This window comes from Prionailurus viverrinus, chromosome B3, assembly GCF_022837055.1.
Source record: "Prionailurus viverrinus isolate Anna chromosome B3, UM_Priviv_1.0, whole genome shotgun sequence".
NCBI lineage: Eukaryota > Metazoa > Chordata > Mammalia > Carnivora > Felidae > Prionailurus > Prionailurus viverrinus.
In genome coordinates, this window is record NC_062566.1 from 37,589,529 (window position 1) to 37,611,697 (window position 22,169).

General features: G+C 45.9%; 1 protein-coding gene across 5 annotated transcripts in view; it reads right to left on the minus strand.

Moving 5' to 3' along the window:
* TLN2 (talin 2) overlaps positions 1–22,169 on the minus strand; it is a 456,802-nt gene that overhangs the window by 103,402 nt on the left and 331,231 nt on the right. For all 5 annotated transcript variants that reach the window (XR_007153041.1, XM_047863106.1, XM_047863103.1 and 2 more), the window contains 7 exons: positions 21,335–21,474; positions 14,314–14,407; positions 12,329–12,418; positions 10,333–10,455; positions 8,690–8,833; positions 6,472–6,633; positions 16–156 (listed from right to left, as the gene is read on the minus strand). Coding sequence is in view for 4 of the 5 variants with exons in the window: in XM_047863106.1 (XP_047719062.1) it covers positions 16–156; positions 6,472–6,633; positions 8,690–8,833; positions 10,333–10,455; positions 12,329–12,418; positions 14,314–14,407; positions 21,335–21,474 (894 nt within the window). In the remaining variant the exon portion in view is untranslated. The remainder of the gene's footprint in view (positions 1–15; positions 157–6,471; positions 6,634–8,689; positions 8,834–10,332; positions 10,456–12,328; positions 12,419–14,313; positions 14,408–21,334; positions 21,475–22,169) is intronic.

Consider the following 22,169-nt stretch of genomic DNA (forward strand, 5'->3'; position numbering starts at 1 on the left):
TGCTAAGATCCCTACCTCGGAGCTGATCTGGGCGGGAATGCTGACAAACTCAGGGTTGGATGCGAAAGCTGTCAGGTTCTCCACAGCTTCGATCAAGGGTGCAGTGGCAATGCGACACTTATTGCGGTTGTCTTCAGAGAAATCCCCATCCAGGGCCTGATGGGAGAAAACACAGAGACATTAGCCCATTGAAATGCACAACCCGCTTGTGGCCACTGTAATCATCTCCTGTTGGAAGAAGGTGGTTTAATGGGAATACTGAAAATGTTAGGGGAATTCCTAAATAAGTAACTGGAGAGATCACGCCATCAAGCAGAGGGACTCAATTAGCAATTATAAGAAATAAAGTTTAGTATGTAGCTCAGAAGGCACCTGAGCTCAAAGTCCATCAATTTCCCACGCATATGACCTTCAAGCTGAACCATTTTCTTCCTCACTTTTCAGACTATAACCCTTGGGCTCTTTCCCTCCATTTTCACTCTAAGTCTATTCCCTCCCAAGTTATAAAAACACTTTACATTGTATAGCACTTTCAACTTTTTCTAACTTTTACCTGAATATCCCTGAGAGAATGATGGAGGTAGGGGTTCTATATCTGCCATTTTGAAATGAGCAAAATGGAATCCAATGAGAAGGAATGGACCAGAACTACCTCCAACAACATCGGCAAATCTCACTAACATATATTTACAGAGGCCAGCTGCAAAAATGTACTTACTGTATGATTCCATTTGTGCAAAGTACAAAAGAGGTTAAACTAATGTAAGGTGTTAGCAATCAAGTGACCCTTCACAGCAGGTGAGACTAAGGAGCACAAAGAGGGCTTCTGTAGGCTGGCCACGTTCTATGTCTTGATCTGGCTATAGCTCCCTACATGTATTCAGCTTAAGTTCACTGAACTCTGTACCTATGATATGTGTTTTCTTTCTAACCATCTTATGCTTCAAGAGCTTTTTTAAAAAAATAGTAGCAGGTAACACAGTGGCAGTGACTCATCAGTCACACTGCTGATTAATGGCCCAGATGAGAAGAATTCAGGAATGTAGTTTGTGATCCGTGACAGGCTGCCTGACAAAGGGTTAACACTTGGATTTGAGGTTCTCCAAACCCAGACCCTACCTCCTGAAGAACAAGACTGTTAGAAAGCCTGTGATCCCGTGAGAGTATCCCTTCTTCTAGGCAAAGGGTTAGTTTTGAAAAGGCAGTTATACTTGTAGAAGAACGTAAATTTCTCCATTAGATGGCCAATTAAACTTTTAATTCAACTGTGATGAGCAATATATAAAAGCCAATTTGGACAATTAGTGCACAAAAAAACAGAGGCACCAGCATTATGAAACAAACCAGATCTGAGATGAGAGTGTTTCTATTTTTCGGGAAGGCAAGAGTAGACAGGCACGTATGCGATAAAGGCTATTTCTGAATAACAGCTACATTCCAATCAAGCCCTGGCTGCTGGGGACAATAATTATGCATCCACCATGCTAACATTTTCAGAGGAATTCCCGTGAGCCCTGCTAATTTACCATCATTACTAATACCACGCATGCCTTGCCTCTGCTCATCCATAGTCAATGACCCCTATTCTAACCTCACCAATTCTGCCAATCTTCCAGACCCAAGAGCAACCCTATGTGCTTGCTCACATCTCTGGCTCACATATATGGCCTCTGTTCTAACTGCCACTCGTGTGCTCAGTCAATGTGGACTTAGCACCGGTGACCTGCATGGTGTCTTGTTACTCTCGTCTTGTTATACTATCAACACCATTGACGCCTTGAGTCAGGCCCCGCCAGCCTTCAGAGCAATCTGAGGATAGGCTGGGAGGCAGGGCAGGTATTACACAGCAGGAGCCGGGCAGGAGTGGCCCCAGCACAGGCAAGCAGAGTAACAGGCAGATGGCAGAAGCGGTCTTCGGTGTCAAAGGAACTCAAATCCCAGCCACACAAGTGGCCAATGCCACCGCCTCTGGCTGGGATGATGTGGCTTCTAGCTCAATGGAAGATGCCAAGCCTCCCCTCAGTGATGTTCATGCGTCCTGTTCTTACCTCCCCAGACGTTTCCCCACCCCTTTTCCACCTCCCACAATCGTCTCAGCCTATTAGGAAGGCAGACATCTGATCAAGCCAGCAACCTTTCTTTACTTGAACTTGTTATTCAAAACGCAAAGATGATTAGCCGAGGTAAAACCCAAGAAGCAGTTTTCTAATTGTGCAGTTTCATAAACTGTACCAAGAGGTGAAGAAAGGACATATATTTTTTGAGCCTGGGCACTAAAATCACACATCACGCAGCCCACTGCTATTCATGGGACAGGACCTTGAATAATGTGGAACGGTGGGCCAAGCTACGTCAACCACTTTTTTTTTCATTTTCGAAAAGGAAAAGCTAGGGGCATCTCAGTGGCTCAGCTGGTTGAGCATCTGACTGCGGCTCAGGTCATGATCTCGTGGTTCATGCGTTGGAGCCCCACACTGGGCTCGCAGCTGTCAGCGCTGAGCAGGCTTCTTCAGATGCTCTGTCCTCCTCGCTCTCCCTCTGCCCCTCCCCCACTCGGACTCTCTCAAAATAAATAAAACATTAAAAAAAAAAAAAGGAAAAGCTATTTCCGCTGGAGGTAGCACTTAGCGTCAGAGAGGATGGTTTACACAGATATTATGTCATTTCTGAATGCCTCTTCCACTCTGGGGATGGCTGAGCCACGCAAGTAACCTGAATATGCAAATCTGCTCACTGGTGAAATTTTAAGCAGACGTGACAGTTTTCGTGTAGATATTCCATGTCACAGAATGCCTAGTACCCCAAAGACAACAATGAAAGGGGTGAAGTCACCGAGCCAAATGCCTAGGCCCCATCAGGACAAGGACATTCTTGACCCCTGGGCCAGCTCCTCTGAATGTTCCCTTAGCAAAATCTCACAGGAGTCTGGGAGACCTAATTTCTGCACGTGTACCGGAATCAAACATTCACGGACTTTAAGGGGTTGGGAGGGACCTTAAGACCTTAAAGATTTGGGACCTTAGTCACAAATCCCTAACGTTCTAGATGATAAAACCAACACCCAGAGACTGGCACGCTATCCAGGCTCAGGCCTCAAACGACAGCCTGTGACCCCTGCCTCCCTTCTCTCCTGACCTTGGACAAAGGCAATAAGGAGGAAGAGAAACCTGTGAAGTTTTTCCCTTTTTCTTCCGAAAACAAAACGAAACGAAACACAATGCTACCTACTTTACCAATCCAAACATAAAGATGAGCAACAACATCAACGTCGATTAATGAGAGCTTGACCGGGCATCTTTGGTACATCCTGGAAATGCTTCATCGCAAAACCTGATCTTCAACTCCGCTGTCAGACTCAAGGCCACACTTTCACTTCTCAGAAGAGTAAAAGCTGTCGTACAACTTCTACCTGGCACCGAAACCTGAGCGACTGCACATTTAAAACAGCATTCCATTCCACATCTGTGATTTAAGACTAGGTAATGAGCTGAATGAAGAAAGAAAAGCAGCTGACCTCTGTGGGGTGACCAGTGGAAAGACAGTGACCGTGGGGAGGGGGTCTGTGTGCTTCTAACGTGTCTGGCATTTAGAGCAACCTGCCAGGGAGGAGGGTGCGGATAATTTATTCTTGCTGAGCCAAGCTTTGGGATTTTAAAGAACGCCCTTGGTAGCGGTTTAAGATTCCCGGGGGCACACATTCTTGGGGTGCTGACAACCCACCACAAAGGTCTGTTCCCTGGTCTTCAGTGTCTGTCTGGCCGGGTCCCCCTCCTTTCTTTGTGCCTATAGAGGTGCGGCAACTGGGATTTAGGGTTGGCCACATTGTCATGGTGAGAAGAAAAAGAGAAGCACTAGGAGGCCTAAAACAGAGCAAAATGCAGCTACCAGGGCAGCTGTCTTAAACTTTTAGGGAATTAAATATTCTTTTTTTTTTTTTTTCTTTTTTTTTTTTTTTTTTTTGCCGTCTGACAAGATTCTTAACCATTCCTTAAAATAGGAAATCCACATTCCGTATATAGTGTGGTGAGCTGCAGTGAAATGACCGTGACCATTTTCCTCTGAGTAAATTAAAAACAAGGCTCATTGTCCCTGGCCAATCCTGCCCCGTCCCCCCAGGGGGAATTGCAAAACCAAGCACATTTCAGCCAGTTGAGGGGCATCAGGTTCATCGCTGGTCCTTGTGCACTGCTACCGGATCCCAGGGAGGTCACAGAGGCGAGGCCTTCGTCCTCCCCACCTAACGATCCCGCCGTACCCTCCTCTGATGTTCCTGCACAGGCCTATCTTTCAGGCCATCACAAGAGCTCATTTGCCGCCGGGAATTGCAAAGAGGGTTGGACACCGTGAGGGGAATCTGAAAAGAACAGGAGATCTTAGCAGAGATGCTTTATACAGAGATAGGTCAGGACTTAATACCAGGAGGAGACAGAAAAGAAAGGTTCCCAGGAATTTCTATAGAACCGTTTCCTTCCTTTTTTCCCTCCCGTGGTCCGTCTAAATATGGTCTGTTTTCTAATGATCAGAAAATGGCCAAGCTCAACTGAAGTCAGTTAATCACACAGCAAGCGCTGACGATGTCACTCCCTTCAACTCTATTGCTGTCTTTCATCCTGCCACCCCCAACTTGCACACAAGGAGTGTAAACACGCCAAGGTGTTTCTTCCCAGGTTAGGCTGGATTTGAACAGGATGCTGGGGTGAGAGCAGGATCGAGAGCGGAAAGAGCAGGGGCTCCGGGTCTGGGCTGCAATTCCCATCTGCCACTTACTGGCTGGGTCACCTTGGGTAAGTCACTTAACCTGCTAGCTCCTAGTGTCCTGACTGTAAAATGGGGGTGACAAGCACAGGGGATTTGTATGAATTGATGAGTAATACACACAAAACACTTGAAACAGGCTTTGTGCAAAGCAAGCAGCTAAAAATGTAAGCTTTCTTAGTCTCTATGAACTATGATGGTAATTAAGGTAAGCTGCCGCCCGGATCCCAGGGGCACCTGGTCATGGCTTTAATTTGTTTCCGACCTATCTCATTATTGTCTTCAAATAGGCAGGCTTTCCTTTGACGCAGGCTCTTTGTTTAGACAGCTAAGAAACTGCTGACAGGGCTAAGTGCCCCCTGCTCTTCCCCGCCAGCTTGCTGTGTGTTCTCCCCTTTGCTTCTGGCTGGCTCAGCTTGTGGATGGACTTCTCCACGTTATTAAAGTGGCTCTGCGTAGTGCTAGGAAAATGAGGGGTGTGGTACCCTATCCTCTGGAGAGGACAGGGGAAAGTCCCATTACTCCCGGGCTTACCTGGCAACAAAGCAGGTGACCCTCCCTCAATGAATGTGACAATCTTTAAGTTAATATTAAGCCTCCAGTGGCTTCCCCAACCTCCTATGGGGGTTGCTCACCTTCCACAACAGCCTCCTTTGGAGGTTTGGATGTAGGGGGCAACGTCCTGGGCTCTCTGCCTGTGGTCTGCTGTTCAGCTGTGGTTCTTTTCCCCACAAGGTTGGCTGCCAGCTGCAACTTGGTCCCCGCTCGGGGCAGACAGGATTTGTGACTTTATCACCCACCTATAAATACTATAGGCCAGCCGCTGCAATTCCTTCCTCACAAGGGCCCCTGCCCCTGCTCCTCCCCCAGCCAGTCCATGGCCTTTAACACAAAGATGAACTTGATAGAAACATGGGACGTTCTATTTTAAAAATCAAGTACTCCATTTCAAGCATTTAAACAACTTTAAACAGAATAGAGATCAAAGGATCGATTAAACTGATTTTTTTTTCATTTTTTTTTAATGTTTATTTATTTTTGAGACAGAGAGAGACAGAGCATGAACGGGGGAGGGTCAGAGAGAGAGAGGGAGACACAGAATCTGAAACAGGCTCCAGGCTCTGAGCTGTCAGTACAGAGCCCGACGCGGGGCTCGAACTCACGAACCGCGAGATCATGACCTGAGCTGAAGTCGGACGCCTAACCGACTGAGCCACCCAGGCGCCCCTAAACTGAATTTTTAAAGTGACTTCCCACAATCTCCCATTCCCTTCTCCCCTCCACCTTCTCTCTAGGTCCCAATAGATGTACCAAAAATGGCAGACCCTGTACCAGAAATTCCCTGCAGCAAATGAGCTCAAAACCACCCTACATTAGCTTACTGTTTGAGTAAACCCAAGGTATTTGCTACTCAAGCATAGTGCCAACAAATGTCTCACGGCCAACCTCTTCCCGATTTCTGCCCCTAAGCTTCCTGTGTACAGAATTTGGAGATGCCCTCCCCCATTATCCAAGAAGGTTAGTTGACACCAAGGCTGTTGGTTTTTCATGATAAGTATCTCCATTAGTAAAGGACTCCTCCTTAGTGATTTGAATCAGGAGTGAAGCTTCACTAGACACAAGCCTTAGGGGACAAAGAGCTTAAATCCTGCAAAGATCTTTTCCGTCGGCAACAGGTGACACAGGGGTCACGAAGGTCTCAGCTCCGAAACCTACCTTGATGGTCTTCACCAGGTTGGCAGTGCTGTTGGCGACTTCCTTGGCTGACTGGACAAAGTGCCTCTTGGCCACTGGGTTGGCTGTCTTGGATGAGGCGATACGACAGGCGTTGCACAGGGCCGAGGTGTGCTTGGCGACAATTGTGGCCGCGGACAGAACCTGCAAAGTGTGGAGCTGGGTTGGGGCATCCCATGCTCAGTGCCAAGGAGTCCACCCTGGTCTGGAGCCCTGGATTCCTCTTCAGCTCCCATATCTGTGTAACTCCAACATGTGCGTCTAGCTCCACCGCCCCCAAGTCACTCCAAGAAAGCAAGGGACAAGAACTACTAAGCAAGAGAGAACGAACAAAAGGAAAGGAAGTGATGCTTCCTTACTGGGAGAGGGCTGGACTCCAGAGAGTCTTTTTTAAAAATTTTTTTTTTTTTTTTCAACATTTATTTATTTTTGGGACAGAGAAAGACAGAGCATGAACGGGGGAGGGGCAGAGAGAGAGGGAAACACAGAATCGGAAACAGGCTCCAGGCTCTGAGCCATCAGCCCAGAGCCCGACGCGGGGCTCGAACTCACGGACCGCGAGATCGTGACCTGGCTGAAGTCGGACGCTTAACCGACTGCGCCACCCAGGCGCCCCAGGACTCCAGAGAGTCTTAAAGGAGATGCAGGCAGCTATGATTCATGACCCTTGGCCAGCCAAGAGGCAAATGGTCCAGGATCTAGGCCAGTGCTGCCCAACACGAGTAGAGTGTGAATGACATGTGAAATTTTAAATTTTCTAGTAGCCTCATTAAAATAAGCAAAAGGGTGCCTGGGTGGCTCAGTTGGTTGAGTGTTGACTACGGCTCAGGTCATGATCTCAAAGTTCACGAGTTCGAGTCCCGATTCGGGCTCTGTGCTAATGGCTCAGAGCCTGGAGCCTGCTTCAGATTCTGTGTCTCCCTCTCTCTCTGCCCCTCCCCCACTCACACTCTGTCTCTCTCAAAAGTAAACATAAAAAAATTAAAATAAGTAGAGAAAACCAAGAGAAATTTATTTCGGTCGCTTATTTAACTTGATAGAGGCACAATATTTCATTTCACCAGGTAATCGATTTAAGAATTTGAGATTTTACAATCTTGTCATACCAAGTTTCAAGCTCCAGTGTGTATTTTACACTTACAGTCCATCACAACTTGGACTGGCCACGTTGCGAGTGCTTAATGGCCACAAGCAGCGTGTGGCCACCACACTGGAGCCCAGGTCTAGAGGAGAAAAATAAACATCAAGGTGTAATAGCTCCTTCTTCATGCACAGGTGGAAGACCCCGATTAAGGGGTCTGGGCCGGGCATCTTCCAAGGTCCACCCCCAACCCCAATGGTTCTTGTGAATCACCCGATCCACTTGGCTGAGATTGGTAACACATCTTTGACCTTTATCGGACAGGTTGGGAGGTTAGGTGCCTCGATGCGTTCCATGCCAGCTCTCAGGCCTGCTATAGGTCAGAAGACCCCTCTATTGCCTCCTGAATGTAGGTCCTTCTCCAGCCTCAACTAGGCCTGTCTCAGGGTTCACAGTGGCTGTGGGACTCTCAGGCTGGCTCGGGGGGCCCTACAGACCAGGCCTTGTTTCTTCAGCACACGCAGCTTGAGTAAGTGAACAGGACTCCATGACACTTGAGTAAGGAGTGTTGCACGTATGGTCTAGTCCTAAAATGCCTCTGTGGGTCCTTAGTGTACTTTGGATTTGGATTCTGGCTCAGTACCACTGTCTCTGTGAAATGAACCTTGACAGCCCCTCCGAGTTCATCCCCTGTTCCCCCGTGCATCCCTGGTGCTGTCATCACAGCCCGGCCATCCCATCTTCCAAACTTTATCCAGAAGAGTGGGTGCCAGGGCAGAGGGGATCCCTCTGACCCCTAGTGCTGAGCACAGAACGAGCACTCCACCTACGGCCTCTGACCAGAATGAAATCATGAGACTCCTGATGACTCTCTCAGTGATTACTTCACTCCTCCTACCTCCAGTACCTCGTTTCAAAGCATTGACACACTGGCACACTCACCACATTTTGCAATATCCTCCTACCCCCTCACGCTCCTGAGTTGTTATTGGCAGTGCTGAGTTTACCTGACTTTGAGAGTTCCGAGAGAACAGTATTCTTTAATCGTTTCTCACAGTCTCCTACCCACCTAGGACAGCTTAAGGACACACAGACCTCACACCCACGCCCTGTGGTTACCTGTGACGGGCTGCTGCCGGGGTCCACCAGGTTCTGGCATGCCATCTGGATGGCCTGGTTGGCCCTGGCAAACTGGATGGGGTCCACAAGGCCCTGGTGGCCCGCCTGGCTGTTTGGATCAGAGATGCCCACCAGGTATGCAGCCTGGAAACGGAGGAGGAAACCACAGCTCAGACTGTCTGTGCTCCTACATGAGCCTGTAGGGGACGACGGCCTGGCAATGCAAATGTAGCATTCTCAGGGGCTCCTTAGTGCACGGTGGTGAGGGTAATCTCATCAGTGAGGGTTTAAGGATACATGGGCCGATGGTGGCAGGAGTCTTCTGTAGGCTTCTAGGAACGAAACCTCTCTGCGCCTAAGAAAGCCTAAAGAAGCTTTTCTATGGGTCATGAACAAGGATGAAGGCAGCCCTGTGTGCTGCTGGTAGCCACCTTATGAGCCTAAGGGCACCCAGTCTGTGTTGTGTGAAGCTGACTCTTTGACTGGAAGATGGGAGAAGCACAAGAAAGTGGGTGTAGACCAAAGGCACGAAGCTGCTAGGTCACTCAACCCTGGAGCCTGTCCTGCACGGAAGTTTCTGGTCTCACAGCCTAATGCATCCTTAGTGTTTAGGCCCGTATTTCCAATAGTAAGTAAGGAGAATGCGCAGGATGGCTCAGGAGGGCAAAAAAAAAAAAAAAAAAAAAAAAAAAACCCCAAAACCAACCAAACAAAAAAAGGCAGTATTTGCTCTCTAAGAGGACAAGAGGCTCTAAGAGAAGGTCTTCTCTTTAAAACCCTTTGGATGGGTTAGTCAAATCACAGGCAGACAATGAATCTGTGAGCAGCAATCTTAACCTTAAGTCATTTCCTATGAGATTTGAGGGGCAAGATAATTTCATCCCCCAAACTAGGGAATGTTTCCCTTTGGTTCAGTAAAATCTTTCAGGCTCAAGGTAATTGTCAAGTGACAAATCCTTCAAGGTAAATGCTGACAATTTTTGAAGCTTCAGTCACATGAACCCAATAATTATCAGAGATGCACAGGACAGTTGAACAAAAGCAAGGAACATGCCCGATCACATCTTGGCAGGATGGTATCTAATTTTTTTCTCCCTCTGATCCTAAAAAGAGCATGACTAAGATTTTTGCATTTTTAAAGCTTCAGAGAGAATGTGAATTATGTAATACCCATTTGTTTTCTCCTCATAACAACTCATCTGTAAAAATGGTCTTAAACACACACACACACACACACACACACACACACACACACACACACATACACACACAAATCTGGCCTCTGAACCCTTATGCTGGGTCTGTGGTGTTCAGGGTCTCACTGTCCTTGCCAGGTTGCTCTGCTCCTGGGGGGTAACTGGCTGATGTTTTGTCTAAATGCCCCAGCCATCACAGGAACCTCCGCCTTTACCATGGTTTCTATGATGGTGGTTGGAGAAGGAGCTGTGGCTGGAGCTCCCCCATGCCCCACTCTCCACAGGGATCTGGTACTCCCCTGCAGCTGGAGCTCCCCCATTCCCACCCCCCCCACCCCAGACATCTGATATTCCCAGTATCCACAATCTACCATGGGACACAAGCAAAGGACATAGGCCTTAAGGCTAGAAGGCCTGCATCATAGGGCCTGGGGGACAGTCCCTTACCTGGGCTGCAGCCTCTGTCAACCCACAGAGGGCCTTGGACGCAATCCCCACACACTCCCCAAAGGCAGGGAGGTCCCCGGTCTTGGCGTTCTGTGAAATCCCTGCCATCGACTCGCCCAGAACCTACAAAACAACCAACCAGTGATACTCTCTGAGCTTAACATTCAAGGCCACTTCATTGACAGTATTTGCCATTATTTTTCTTTATTCACATTAAGAGGAGATTTAAGAGAATTCTATCATTTCTGTTCCATCCAGAGAAGTGAATAATGAAAGTATGAACCTTTCATCTAAAAGTTACCTACATCTCAAAGAGACATAGTTAGTATACACGAATCAATAAAGTAAAATCTGTATAGGGCATGCCACAAGTTAGTGGTCTAAACTGAGAACTGTTAGCTCCCAGAATATAAAAATCAGATACGTAAACTGTAGGTAGTCACACCCAGGAAGCAGAAGACATACTCTAGGTAATATTATTTACTTACTCATTGACAGCAAAATTTAAATATGTTTTTGTTAAAAAGTACACACACACACACACACACACACACACAGATGGGTGATCTGAACACTAAGACTATTTCCTAATTTTTTAAGTATTCTTATTCTGAAAATCATTGATGTATTTTTTTTCCCAGAGGTCTTTAAAATAACAGATAAAAGGGAGTTTAATATTTAAAGTCTAACCCAGAAAGGTCAAGGATCCTACAGAAAGTCACATAGAAGGCACATGGGCAGAGGCAGGACACCTGCCCCATATCTGGTGTTCTGTCTTCTCTGGGCCTCATCACGCCCCAAGAGGACAGGTCCTAGTCTACTTTCCAGAGTTACAGATGGTGGAATGAAAAAAAAAAAAAAAAAAAAGAAATTCCCTAAAAATGCTTCGGTATACCAAACAGTTCAGTTTACATAAAGACTGGAAAACAAAGAAGTTAGAAGGTATTGGTATGTGAGTTATTTTCCTTTCCATAACCCTGTATCCCTCTTTAAGGAAGAGTTTCTTTGGCTCAAAGTATGTAAAACATATGCAGCCTGCCTAGGCAATCCATAATTCCATAAAGGATGCTGGATGGAGCAAATTCTAGTCTCAGCCCAATGCACAGCAAGCCAGTCCTGACATCACAACACAGATGTGCCCCCATGTCCCCAGAGCTAACATAAGAGTGATGTAGACAAACACACACTTGTGCTCCAAGCACGAACTTGGCATTGCCAGCTGCTCATTATCTGTTTCTCTCACTTGTATTTCACTGCAATGTGGATTTGAAGCATTCTTAACAACTCCGGTATTACCATCACAAGTTAGTGTTTCTCAACCTTTTAAGCCATCATTATTGGTCCACTGAGAAGTCTATTTAGCCTCCCCACCCGCAACTGCCACCCATATCCAAGTAAATACTAAGAAATAAGATTCTGTTGAGCAAGGTTAAGGTTTAGCAGGGGGTGGGGACACAAACGACTGTATTATTTAGATTTTCCATTCCTCCTACCTCCCCCACAAAACTCCAAGTTTTTCAGTCCCCTCAAGAATGCATGCCATCAACGGAAGGCAAAAAGAACACACAAGAGGGTCTTATAAAAGCCAGGGTTAACTGACAGGCTTTCCCCTGCAAGTCGGTCCCAAATGAAAGAAATCTATGATTCGACTCACCGTAAGACTCATCCATGATATGGTCTAACCATTGTATCTCAAAGTGTTATTTCTGGACCGCATTGGCAGGGACCTGGGGACTCGTCAGAAATGCACAATCTCAGCCCCACCTCAGATCTACTGAATCAGAAACTCAGGGGTAAGGTCCAGTAATCTGTGTTTAACAAGACCCCTAGGTGATTCCGAGGCGCAGCCAAGCTTAAGAAGCATTTGAGCAAAGGGCTTCATGGTGAGGCTTCATGATGATGTAGTCACACAGAGTGGCTGCAGGCAAATACATACAAAACCATCTAGATTTTTACCCACAATGAGGAGGAATGTTAACAGCACAGACAGCCTTACCTTGGAGTTTTCCATCACACTCTCAATGCAGTCAAAGTAAGAGAGGTCACTAACAGGTTCATTAGGATTGTCCAACATCCCCTTGACAGTCTACAGAAGGAAAACACAACTTCAAAAGCGAGCCAGTGTTACAGAATAAGAGAAATCCAACGTCATATGAACTAACAGCTTCCCCTCCCTACAGAGAATTCTGGTCATGATCACTCATGTCTCCAGATTCTTGAAAGGAATTTCAAGGGTTTTATCTGTGACTTCAGATTTTCCGCTGGCAACAAAAACATAGACAGCAAGGAGGAGGATGTCTCAGGTTAGCTTCAACAGAGAGGAGAGTCTCCTGTTCACACATTTGGAGGAGAAGCATGGTATCCACAAAAGGGAGAGATTTTTTTCTTAAGAAAATCTAAAAGCTAATGCCTGACAATAGTCAATTAGCACAATTTCTCTGCTGAATAACTCCAAGGAGTTTATATTTCAAGGACACGTTAACTCATTTCTACTTCATCAGGAGAACCCTTAGTTTTCAGTTCTGGAAGCTTTTCATGAGTAGGCATGAAAGAAGGTAACCCTTCCAAACTGTCCACTGAGATGGTTCATTTATTTTTAATTCACAAAATATAGAAAATATTCACTCCCGTTGAGGTATCCGTCAAGGAGCCGGGTATGGGGCTTGCTCCTTTGTCTCCAGTCCACTGAAAATCTTCGCTAGCTCTCAGATTGTAATTATCCCCGACAATCACATACGAGGGAATTTTCCAGGGGAGGCGAGTCTGGGGATGTAGCCATCCAGCCTCCTCTCCAGTGAGGGAGAATGTACATTAGAACCCAGCAGCCTTTGGGGGCACAGCCAACAAAGACACCATCGTTGAGTTACCAAGGATTGGGGACGTCATGGTGGAAACTGCTGAGTTACTAAGTTAAAGATCTCAGGAAAGAGGGCAGCATAAAGAAGTTCATTTCATTCAAGATCCTCCTCCCACTCTTCACACAATAAAAACTGTTTTAGTCACAGCAACCCTGAAAGAGTCCTAATTTTGGCAACCAAGGATACAGTGAAAGGACAGAGTATTTGCATCTGTGCCCACAGATCTTAGACCCAGCTCACATATCCTATTTGTGGATGTGAACAGACCAGGATAGGGCAGTAATCTACCCAATGTAGGAAACAGCCTCCACTGTTTTCAGAATGTTTTAGGCCAGTGGTAACAAGCCTCTTCTCACCTCCAGCTGTGCACCCTGGCCTATAGTCCCCAGCAGACTGGGCCTCAATCAAACCATGCAGAAGCATGGTGGGTGTTCCCATGCTAATCATCCAGAAAACTAAAGGTACATGGGTACAACCAACCCCTATCTATTGAGTTATCTCTTTGGCTGTTTCAATATAATGTGCACTGCTTAGGACTGCTTTACATACAAGTAGGCACGTTGATTTTCCATTTACCCACATACATGCTAGAGGCAGACATGAATTCTCCATTATAAATAAACCCTGAGCCTGAATATAAATTGAAGAGCACCCACACTGTGTTCTGGGCCACTAGGGGTCCCACCATCGCCTTGATCCTGTAATAGGTGTTACTTCTGGGTTTCCACTCATGTGCCCCCTACAGTGACTAACATAAAATGAATGGGAAAGTCATTTTTACTCAAAAAGAACATCTATCCAAGTTTCTCCCACCTGCCCCAGCGTAACAACTCCAAAACTTTTTAGGTGGAAAGTGCCCATCTTCAGCCTGCACCCAGGCCTCTTCCTATTTGAAATAGAGAATCCTTGAACAAATTAACCCTTATCCTAGTGGAAAAAGGGGAAGCAGAAATGATACTCCTACCAAATCTAACTTTGATTCCTTCCCACTCGGACTGAAACTCTGGCCCCAATAGTCTTATAAGAAGGATATAAGGCAAGAACAGAGAAGAAACTGACCCTTTCCAGAAAGGACAGAGAGCCACACCCTCTTCAATCCCCAGCAGCCTTCACAGGGACTTACCTCGAGCTCCCGCAGGGCATTATCACATTCTTTCTGGCCAGGAGCTTGCTGGGTGCACAGAGTGATCAGCTGATTGATGCTCTCTGTCACAGCTCTGGGACAGAAACAGATAAAGGGTTTTGTTTTGTTCTGTGAATACCAACATTTCCCCAACAGTGTTTTCTGGTTCACCAAAAATACAAATAAATCACTGTCAAAGATGGGGTCCCAGGACCCTTGGTGGCTCAGTCAGTTAAGTGTCTGACTTCGGCTCAGGTAGTGATCTCTCGTGGTTTGTGGTTTCGAGCCCTGCGTCAGGCTCTGTGCTGACAGCTCAGAGCCTGGAGCCTGCTTTGGATTCCGTGTCTCTCTTTCTGCCCCTTCACTGCTCAGGCTCTCTCTCTCTCCCAAAAATTAGTCAACATTCAAAAAAATTAAAGGATGGGGTCCCCATGCGGGCTCTTCCACAAGGCTCTGAATGACCAAAATAAACCACAACCAGGGAAGATAGAATGAGTGCCCCCACTCTGCCTGTAATTATTCATTTGATTTCCCTTTAAAGGGTACTAATAGTTATTTTAAGAAAGTAGGACTATCTTTTAACATATTCACAGGAAAGAACTTACAACCAAGTTGCAAATAGCAAAGAAATCATATTAACACTGTTTTAAAATATCCTTCATTAGCAGCCCATAAGGAATAAGATGATCTGAGCTAGGCTATTTGGGATAGTCTTTGTATCATTTGGAAGGTTTTATGTATCTTAAAACGTAGCGGGCATATAGTAAACTGTGCTTATAATTTTAAAATCTCTTCTTTCCATGAAATTCTACATGATTTGCTACTTCCTAGAAGCTGTCCCCAAATTATTGTTTAAAATAGCTCTTTTCTTTAACATTAATAGGAATTAAAGACTCGTGTGATTTTACACGTGTTTCTATTCTTCTTAGAACTTGAGAGGCAGCTCAGAGTTTTTTCTATATTGGAAAGGATTCCACCTCTCCCGGGCAGCCTATGCTTACCTCCTGCCTAGGTTAGGCCATGGATCATTTACAAAGTCACGGTCCATTTTAATTTTTTAATAACGTGTGAAATATGGGTCCAGGTTCTTTTTCTGTGAGGGTGAGGGTGGCTTATGCAAGTCGAATTATTTCAGCACCTTCACTGAAAACGGCTGTTCTTTCTGCATGGCCTTGCTTTTCTAATTTTGTGGACAATCCCTGGGCCTTATTTATGTGAGTCTACCTCTGGACCCTATTTCATTGACCTATGTGTCTAACCCTTTGCCAATAGCACACTGTTTTTATCCTAAGTAAGTCTTAAAATTGAATAGCCTGTGTTTTAGACACGAAAAAAACAGAGTTGGGAGAGACTTCGCTAGGGGGATGCTACAAGTAAGGAGCAAAAACACTCAAACCCATGCCTATCTGCCTCCAAAGCCAGATCCACAACCATTTTTTCCGTAGGATCATCACTGGTCTACACTCCGGCAGGCCCTCAATTCCCTTCATAGTTACTAACCACTGCAGCTAACTCGCAACTTAAAACAAACAAAAACAAAACAGCACACTTGCTGTTCATCATTAACGCGGCCTAATATAAAAGATGTCTCATTTTATTAAATTGGCTTTGCAGCTTCCCACAGAATAACACATTTGATGGAAGATGATGTTGCCAATGCACAAAGGCAATCAGCTTAATTATTTGATGAGGAGATAATGCTTTGAATTTTAAATTTAGCTAGGGTGGATGGGAAGAGGAAAAAAACATTCCTGAACTCACGAAGGAATCCCAAAATAGTCTTTGTACGATGAACTCCATCAATTCATTTATGTGGGGGGCAAGGTGTTTAATTAAGGTGTTGTAAGGAAGCAACTGTGTTCTCCATGGTGCAAAGCCAACACAGAAACAACTGGGAGCAGGACAATCTAATTCTGGGCATCTTGGAGGGTGTGGTCCATGATGCCTTCTCTAGATGGGTCTCTCAGGGATCCAATGCCATTTTCCATGTGGCAGGCTTCAAGACATACTTCTGAGTGGACAGGTCGGCATGCAGGAGCATAACAAAGGGTGCAGAATGCCCTTGACTGTGATGACATGATCATGTCATGTGGAGGATATTTCTACGTATCACACAAGCTTTCCATTTAGCTTATTTCTTTCCCTGTTTCCTGTTTATCTGGCTTTTTTTTTTTAACCAAGTCTTCACATAAAGATTTTTTCCATTAAAAACTGTTGACAATTGATGAACCCAAAGAATACAGAGCTGTTTATTGTCCTATTGTTTTGACTATTTTTCAGACGTGAAAAATTTTCAAGTAAAAACTTGGGGTCAAAAAACACCAAGAGACCAAAGGTTTGTGGTTGGATAATCCATACAAGTGCAGCACAGCACTGAGGTCTGAATGGTCTATGGCTAAGGAGCATGGTTTAGGTATTGTTTTTCCCAATTTTAGTCTGGATTAAAGAGCCCAATAATAAAATGAGTGGCCCAGAGGCAAATGGTTACACAGATTTGACAGTGATAAATAGTATTTGTAGGTTTCAAACTATAGCAGTGAGTTATAAGATCAAAGAATTGGAGGCACCCCAAATGTGCAACGATAAAGGACTGACTCAATAAATGTCGAGTCTACAAGAGAATTCTGGGTTCCCATTAAAGGTCATAATGTATAGGCCTAAACTGTACTTTTTGTAATCCTTTTGTACAATTAAAAAAATGATTAAAGCTACATAAGTTTTTTTTTTAAATACAAAAAAGCTAAATAGCCACAATTCCACCATCTAGAAGTAGTGAGTGTTTCCTTGTATTTTGTTCTTTATCTAGGCATATCTAGCCATTCTCAGTTTTAGAAAAAAACTGAAATCCATAACCTCAGATGTTAAAACAAGACTCTCTAACCTACACGTTGTTTAGTGTTTAGAGATACTGAATTGATTCAACTAGTTTGGGAGCTCTGGAGGGAAATTTTATTATTACTTTTTTCATGTTTATTTTAGTTTTGATAGAGAAAGAGAGCAAGAGCGTGAGTGGGGGAGGGGCAGAGAGAGAGGGAGACACAGAATCCGAAGCAGGCTCCAGGCTCTGAGCTGTCAGCACAGAGCCCGACGCGGGGCTCGAACCCATGAACCATGAGATCATGATCTGAGCCGAAGTCGCAGGCTCAAACGACTGAGCCACCCAGGCAGCCCGGAAATTTTAAACAGATATGGAGATGTGCCAGCAGTAAGAAAGACAATCGACCAATTTGTGCTTTTGATGATCTGTTAAGCACAAATCATCTAATAAGGAGGTTGGCTGGGAAAACAGCAACATCAGACATTTCCGTTCCTTAAGCGACAGTGTCCTTAAGAAGGTGAGAAAGAGCCCCCAAATTCCACCTGTGCATATTCCCTGGTCCTGCTCTGCATAAGGCATGAGAATTAAAAAAAATAACAATATAGTTTGTCTCTCTAGGAAAGCAAGGTGATGGCAATCCGGTTGGAGTGGCAGGATAATGAACAGATAAGGCACAAAGAAGGCGAGCCAAAGGAAGCAGGGATGGGGGTAGCACGTCAGACAGGATCCTGAACCTCCCAGAGGCCAGATACACTCTGGGCTCGCAGGCAGCACTGACGGAGGATGCAGGTTCTTCATGGAAGGGAGAGCTCCGGGGAGGCCACAGCAATCAGAGAAGTCAGGCCTGAGCGAGATCCAGATTTGGAAAAAGGAAACAGAACATTCTGGAGGAGACCAACACACGGCCTAGTTTATATTTTCCTATTTCATAGTGTGGAAGTGCTGCTTGCTGGGTGATCCTTTTTCACTGTGTCTGGAGACAGGAGGAAGCCTGCCTGGCAGGAACCTCAAAACAAAGGGCAGCCCAGGAAGAGGAATCACTCACAAAGTTCTAAGAGACCCTCAGGGGACAGGAAAGCAGCTGAAAGACTGGCTGGGTCCCAAAGCTGGAAGTGGTGGGCATAAAGTCTTCTCAGCTGGGAGTTGTCCTAGCCAGGGTGACTGTGGTGTGAGCAGTGGTAGAGGTGAGGTGCTTAGAGGTACGATGTTCCCCCCACCTTTTGCAACTGCAACCTGGTTTTCCCTTTCTTTGGCTAAGTTCAGGGAGCATCAGACCAGCCCCTGGTCAGGGAAAAAGCTGATGAATGATTGACAAAGGGTTTCCAGCTCTACCCAATTCATCAGAGGAGAGTCCAAGCTCACCAACTATACAGGAAGATAAACAAACTGGGCACTGAACAGAAAAGGACTTCATCCCCACTAAGCATCAAAAACCAAAGGACTGGGCTCCTCAAATGCACCTGGGCTCTGATGCAGAATGGAGAACAAAGGAAAAGGTCATACTCAACTGCTCTTCCAGAGAAGAAAGAGTCTGGAGACCATAACGAATAAAGGATTCAAGGTTGCTGACCCGGGAGCAGGACAGGGCTGAGTTGGTCCAGGTCTGGGTCCTCACAATGGCATCCTTGGGGCTACTGTGTCATCCACATGACACACAGGCAGGGCTTGGTGTCTCAAGAATAGGGAGGGCAGTGGCAATAAGATACCTGGTTCTTAACTCCAAGGGCACTTACATGCAGGGTTGTTGCCAAGTCCAGATGGAAGGGGGTGAGCATGCTGTGTGTGTGTGTGCCCTCTGCCCTAACTCTACCAGGGCCATCCCGGTTGTATTCCCGGTGTGAGCCCAGCATCCAGGGCTGGACCTAGCCCATAGCAGGCATCTGGGAAAAATCTGCTAGCTGGATGAATGAATGCATGCATGCACCCCAGCTGTGCAGAGCTTTACCTCCAAAAGGGAGCTTGCCTGACTCAGGGGATCTGGCAGGAAGTTTCCACTGGGAAACCTCCTCAAGGAGCACAGCTTCCCAACATGTGCCACAAAGCCAAGGACAATGTGCCAGCACAATCATTTCATGTGATGGTTTTAAAGCACGTACTTGGCTATGAAACCATCAGGCTGGGAACTCCCTGTCAACGCTGAAAGCCAGGACAGAGGCAAGGAAAGCTTTATCACCTGGTCTCCGGGGCCCTTCCTCAGTGTCACCACCAGGGGGCCTTCAGACACCCACAGAGCCAGGACAGCAGCAATATTCCTTGAGGGCCTGGGTTTCCTTCCTTAACTGGCTTTCATTTACACTCTCCCCTTCTTCCCACAATTTAGGAAAGTGAACAGCACGTTCTAAGTTGGAAACTATAGTTTTGAAACGACGCAAAAAATTGAAGATAATGAAAAACGTCTGAGTTCGGATACCTGGAAACATCAGTTGCCTTATCCAAAGGGTCTTTGTAGGAAAAAGAGGAATCAAGAGAGGGTTTTATATGAGAAACAGCTGCTCAACAGAGGAGACATCACTCCTTCCTTTCTCATCCCCTGCCCCTTGGAGGGCACTCACTCACTGGCACAGTCACAAAGCCTAAGATGGAGGTGGAGAGAGGGGAGGGTTTTTTCCCACTCCTAGTGGCTCTCACTATTGTTTGAAGCTAAAGTATACACATCTAAGGATAACTGTTTTCAAGGGAAATTCTCTAAAATTATCTAATTGCCTCACCATCCGCCAAAAAAAAAAAAAAAAAAAAAAGCACTATATGCCAAGAGAGGACGAGACAGGTTTTAACCATGATCAGCAAGATACGTTAATACTGAGAATGGACAAGAACCTAAGGATGATGTAGCACATACCCCCATTTTGCAGATGGGAAAGTTTAGGCAGGTTGAGCACTCTAGCCAATGTAACCAAGCGTGCCAAACGTTCGAGCCTGGACTAGAATTCAGCTCTGACTCTGAACTTAGCTTGAAGAGACAGGCACTGAGCACCCAGGAGAAAGACATGAAAAAAAAACAATAAGCAAGCAAGCAAGCAAAGTCAAGTTTAAAAAGAAAAACTGAGAAGTAGAATTCAAGCTATGCATTTTAAGAATCACTAATCTTCGGGGCGCCTGGGTGGCTCAGTCGGTTAAGCGTCTGACTTTGGCTCAGGTCATGATCTCGCAGTTCATGAGTTCAAGCCCCGCATCCGGCTCTGTGCTGACAGCTCAGAGCCTGGAGCCTATTTCAGATTCTGTGTCTCCCTCTCTCTCTCTGACCCTCCCCTGTTCATGCTCTGTCTCTGTCTCAAAAATAAACATTAAAAAAAAAAAAAAGAATCACTAATCTTCACATTTTGAAAAGGCTTCCAATTATACTACATATTCTAGTTGCCCACATCTCATCTGTGACTGCTGTTAGCTTTCCTATGTATCAAGTTATGTCAAGGAATGCTACGAAAACATGCATGCCTACAGGACCAGAGAAACATGCAACACCCTACTCTCTTGGTTCAGGAAAATGAGTGTGGGTTTGCTTACACAAAATCTGCCTGGGCTGTCACTGCACTTTCTCCACGTACCAGCATTCAATCACCCGTTAGTGAGCCACAGTGGCCATAGAACAGATGTTGTATTGTATTAACCGCTTCCTCGGGTGAAAACAACGGGAAAGCAGGACACGGACAACATCCAGAACTCAGGCTCACGTTTTAATATTTCTCCCCACACAATTTACTCCCACCCCTACCCCATTCATCCTAAACTGGAGCCTTTCTGCAAGTGACAGATTATGTTTAAATCCATCTAATCAACATCAATGCCAGGCACATAGTAAGCGCTCAAGAAATGTTGAAGGCGTCGTTGGGTGTTGTGGGCTTTTTGTACTTTGCAATATTTTCTCATTTTTTTTTCCAGTGGGCATATATTACATTCATAATCCCAAAGATACGACACTACTTTAAAAATGTCTATTTAAGCCATCATGTTTATAAATCAATGGGGGCCTTAAGCCTAAGCAAGCTGAAAGGCTGTAAAAGACAGAAGACCTCTTTACTGGGGAAAGCACATGAAAATAAGCCAGTTTAATCAAATGCCAGAGTCACGACTCTACCTCTGACAACAGAGAAACAGCACCTCGTCTGTGTTCAGCGACAGAAGCGCAGCAGGATGTCAGGCACGGCTCTACAACAGTGACATTATTTAAGCACACACGAAAGCACATTCTGTTTCCCTTCTTACCTTGCGGCAGCAGCCAGGAGATTTTTTGCATTGGGGGCTCCTGGATCTACAGAGAGAGATTTGGCAGCTAACAACAGCTTGCTGGATGCCATAGAGATATTCTTGAGGTTTCCAATCACTTGGATCTGGTCTTCTTTTGTCTGGAAAGTCAAAAGGAGGCAGAGTAATTAGGGACTGTCCATTTCTCCCGGGAGGCATTCAGAGAGCCAGGAGTACCATGTTCAAATGGAAGCAAGTTATGGAGACCGCATGTAGCCTGGTGAGTCTGCAGAGGCCTGGATGGTCGAGACGGTGCCCAGTGTCTACTCTCCCCCAAACAGATACCCTGACCAAGATGCACGCAACAGGACAGAAATCCAGCCCCAACTGGGTCAGCAGAGAGCTGTGCTGTCTCACAAGGGCAGGCATTAAAAGCGGGGGAGGGAAGGAGAGAGAGGGAGAGAGAGCACATGCACACCAGCGCACAGACCAGGCCAGGATTCCAGCATCCCGCTCAACAATGCTGGAGTTGTCGAGCAGCTCGTACATCTCGGCCTGGCACAAATGACTGCCGCTGTCTAGATATTCAGAGCTGACCGCAGCCTAGAAGTTCCTGACTTGAGAGAAGTCTCATTTCTCACCTGGCTTACTTACCACCCGAGAAATAACCATTTGTAGATAACACAGCAAGCAACACCCCTGGGTGTCTCCTCTAGGTAGTTCACAGGAGCTCAAGAAAAAACAGCTTTGCAAGCTGACACCAGACCAGTCATGTCCCCTTGTTCTGAACAAGGGTTTTATCTGTTCATCTCAAGGAGGTAATTTTTAATCATTCGACACTTAGCATCAGACACAA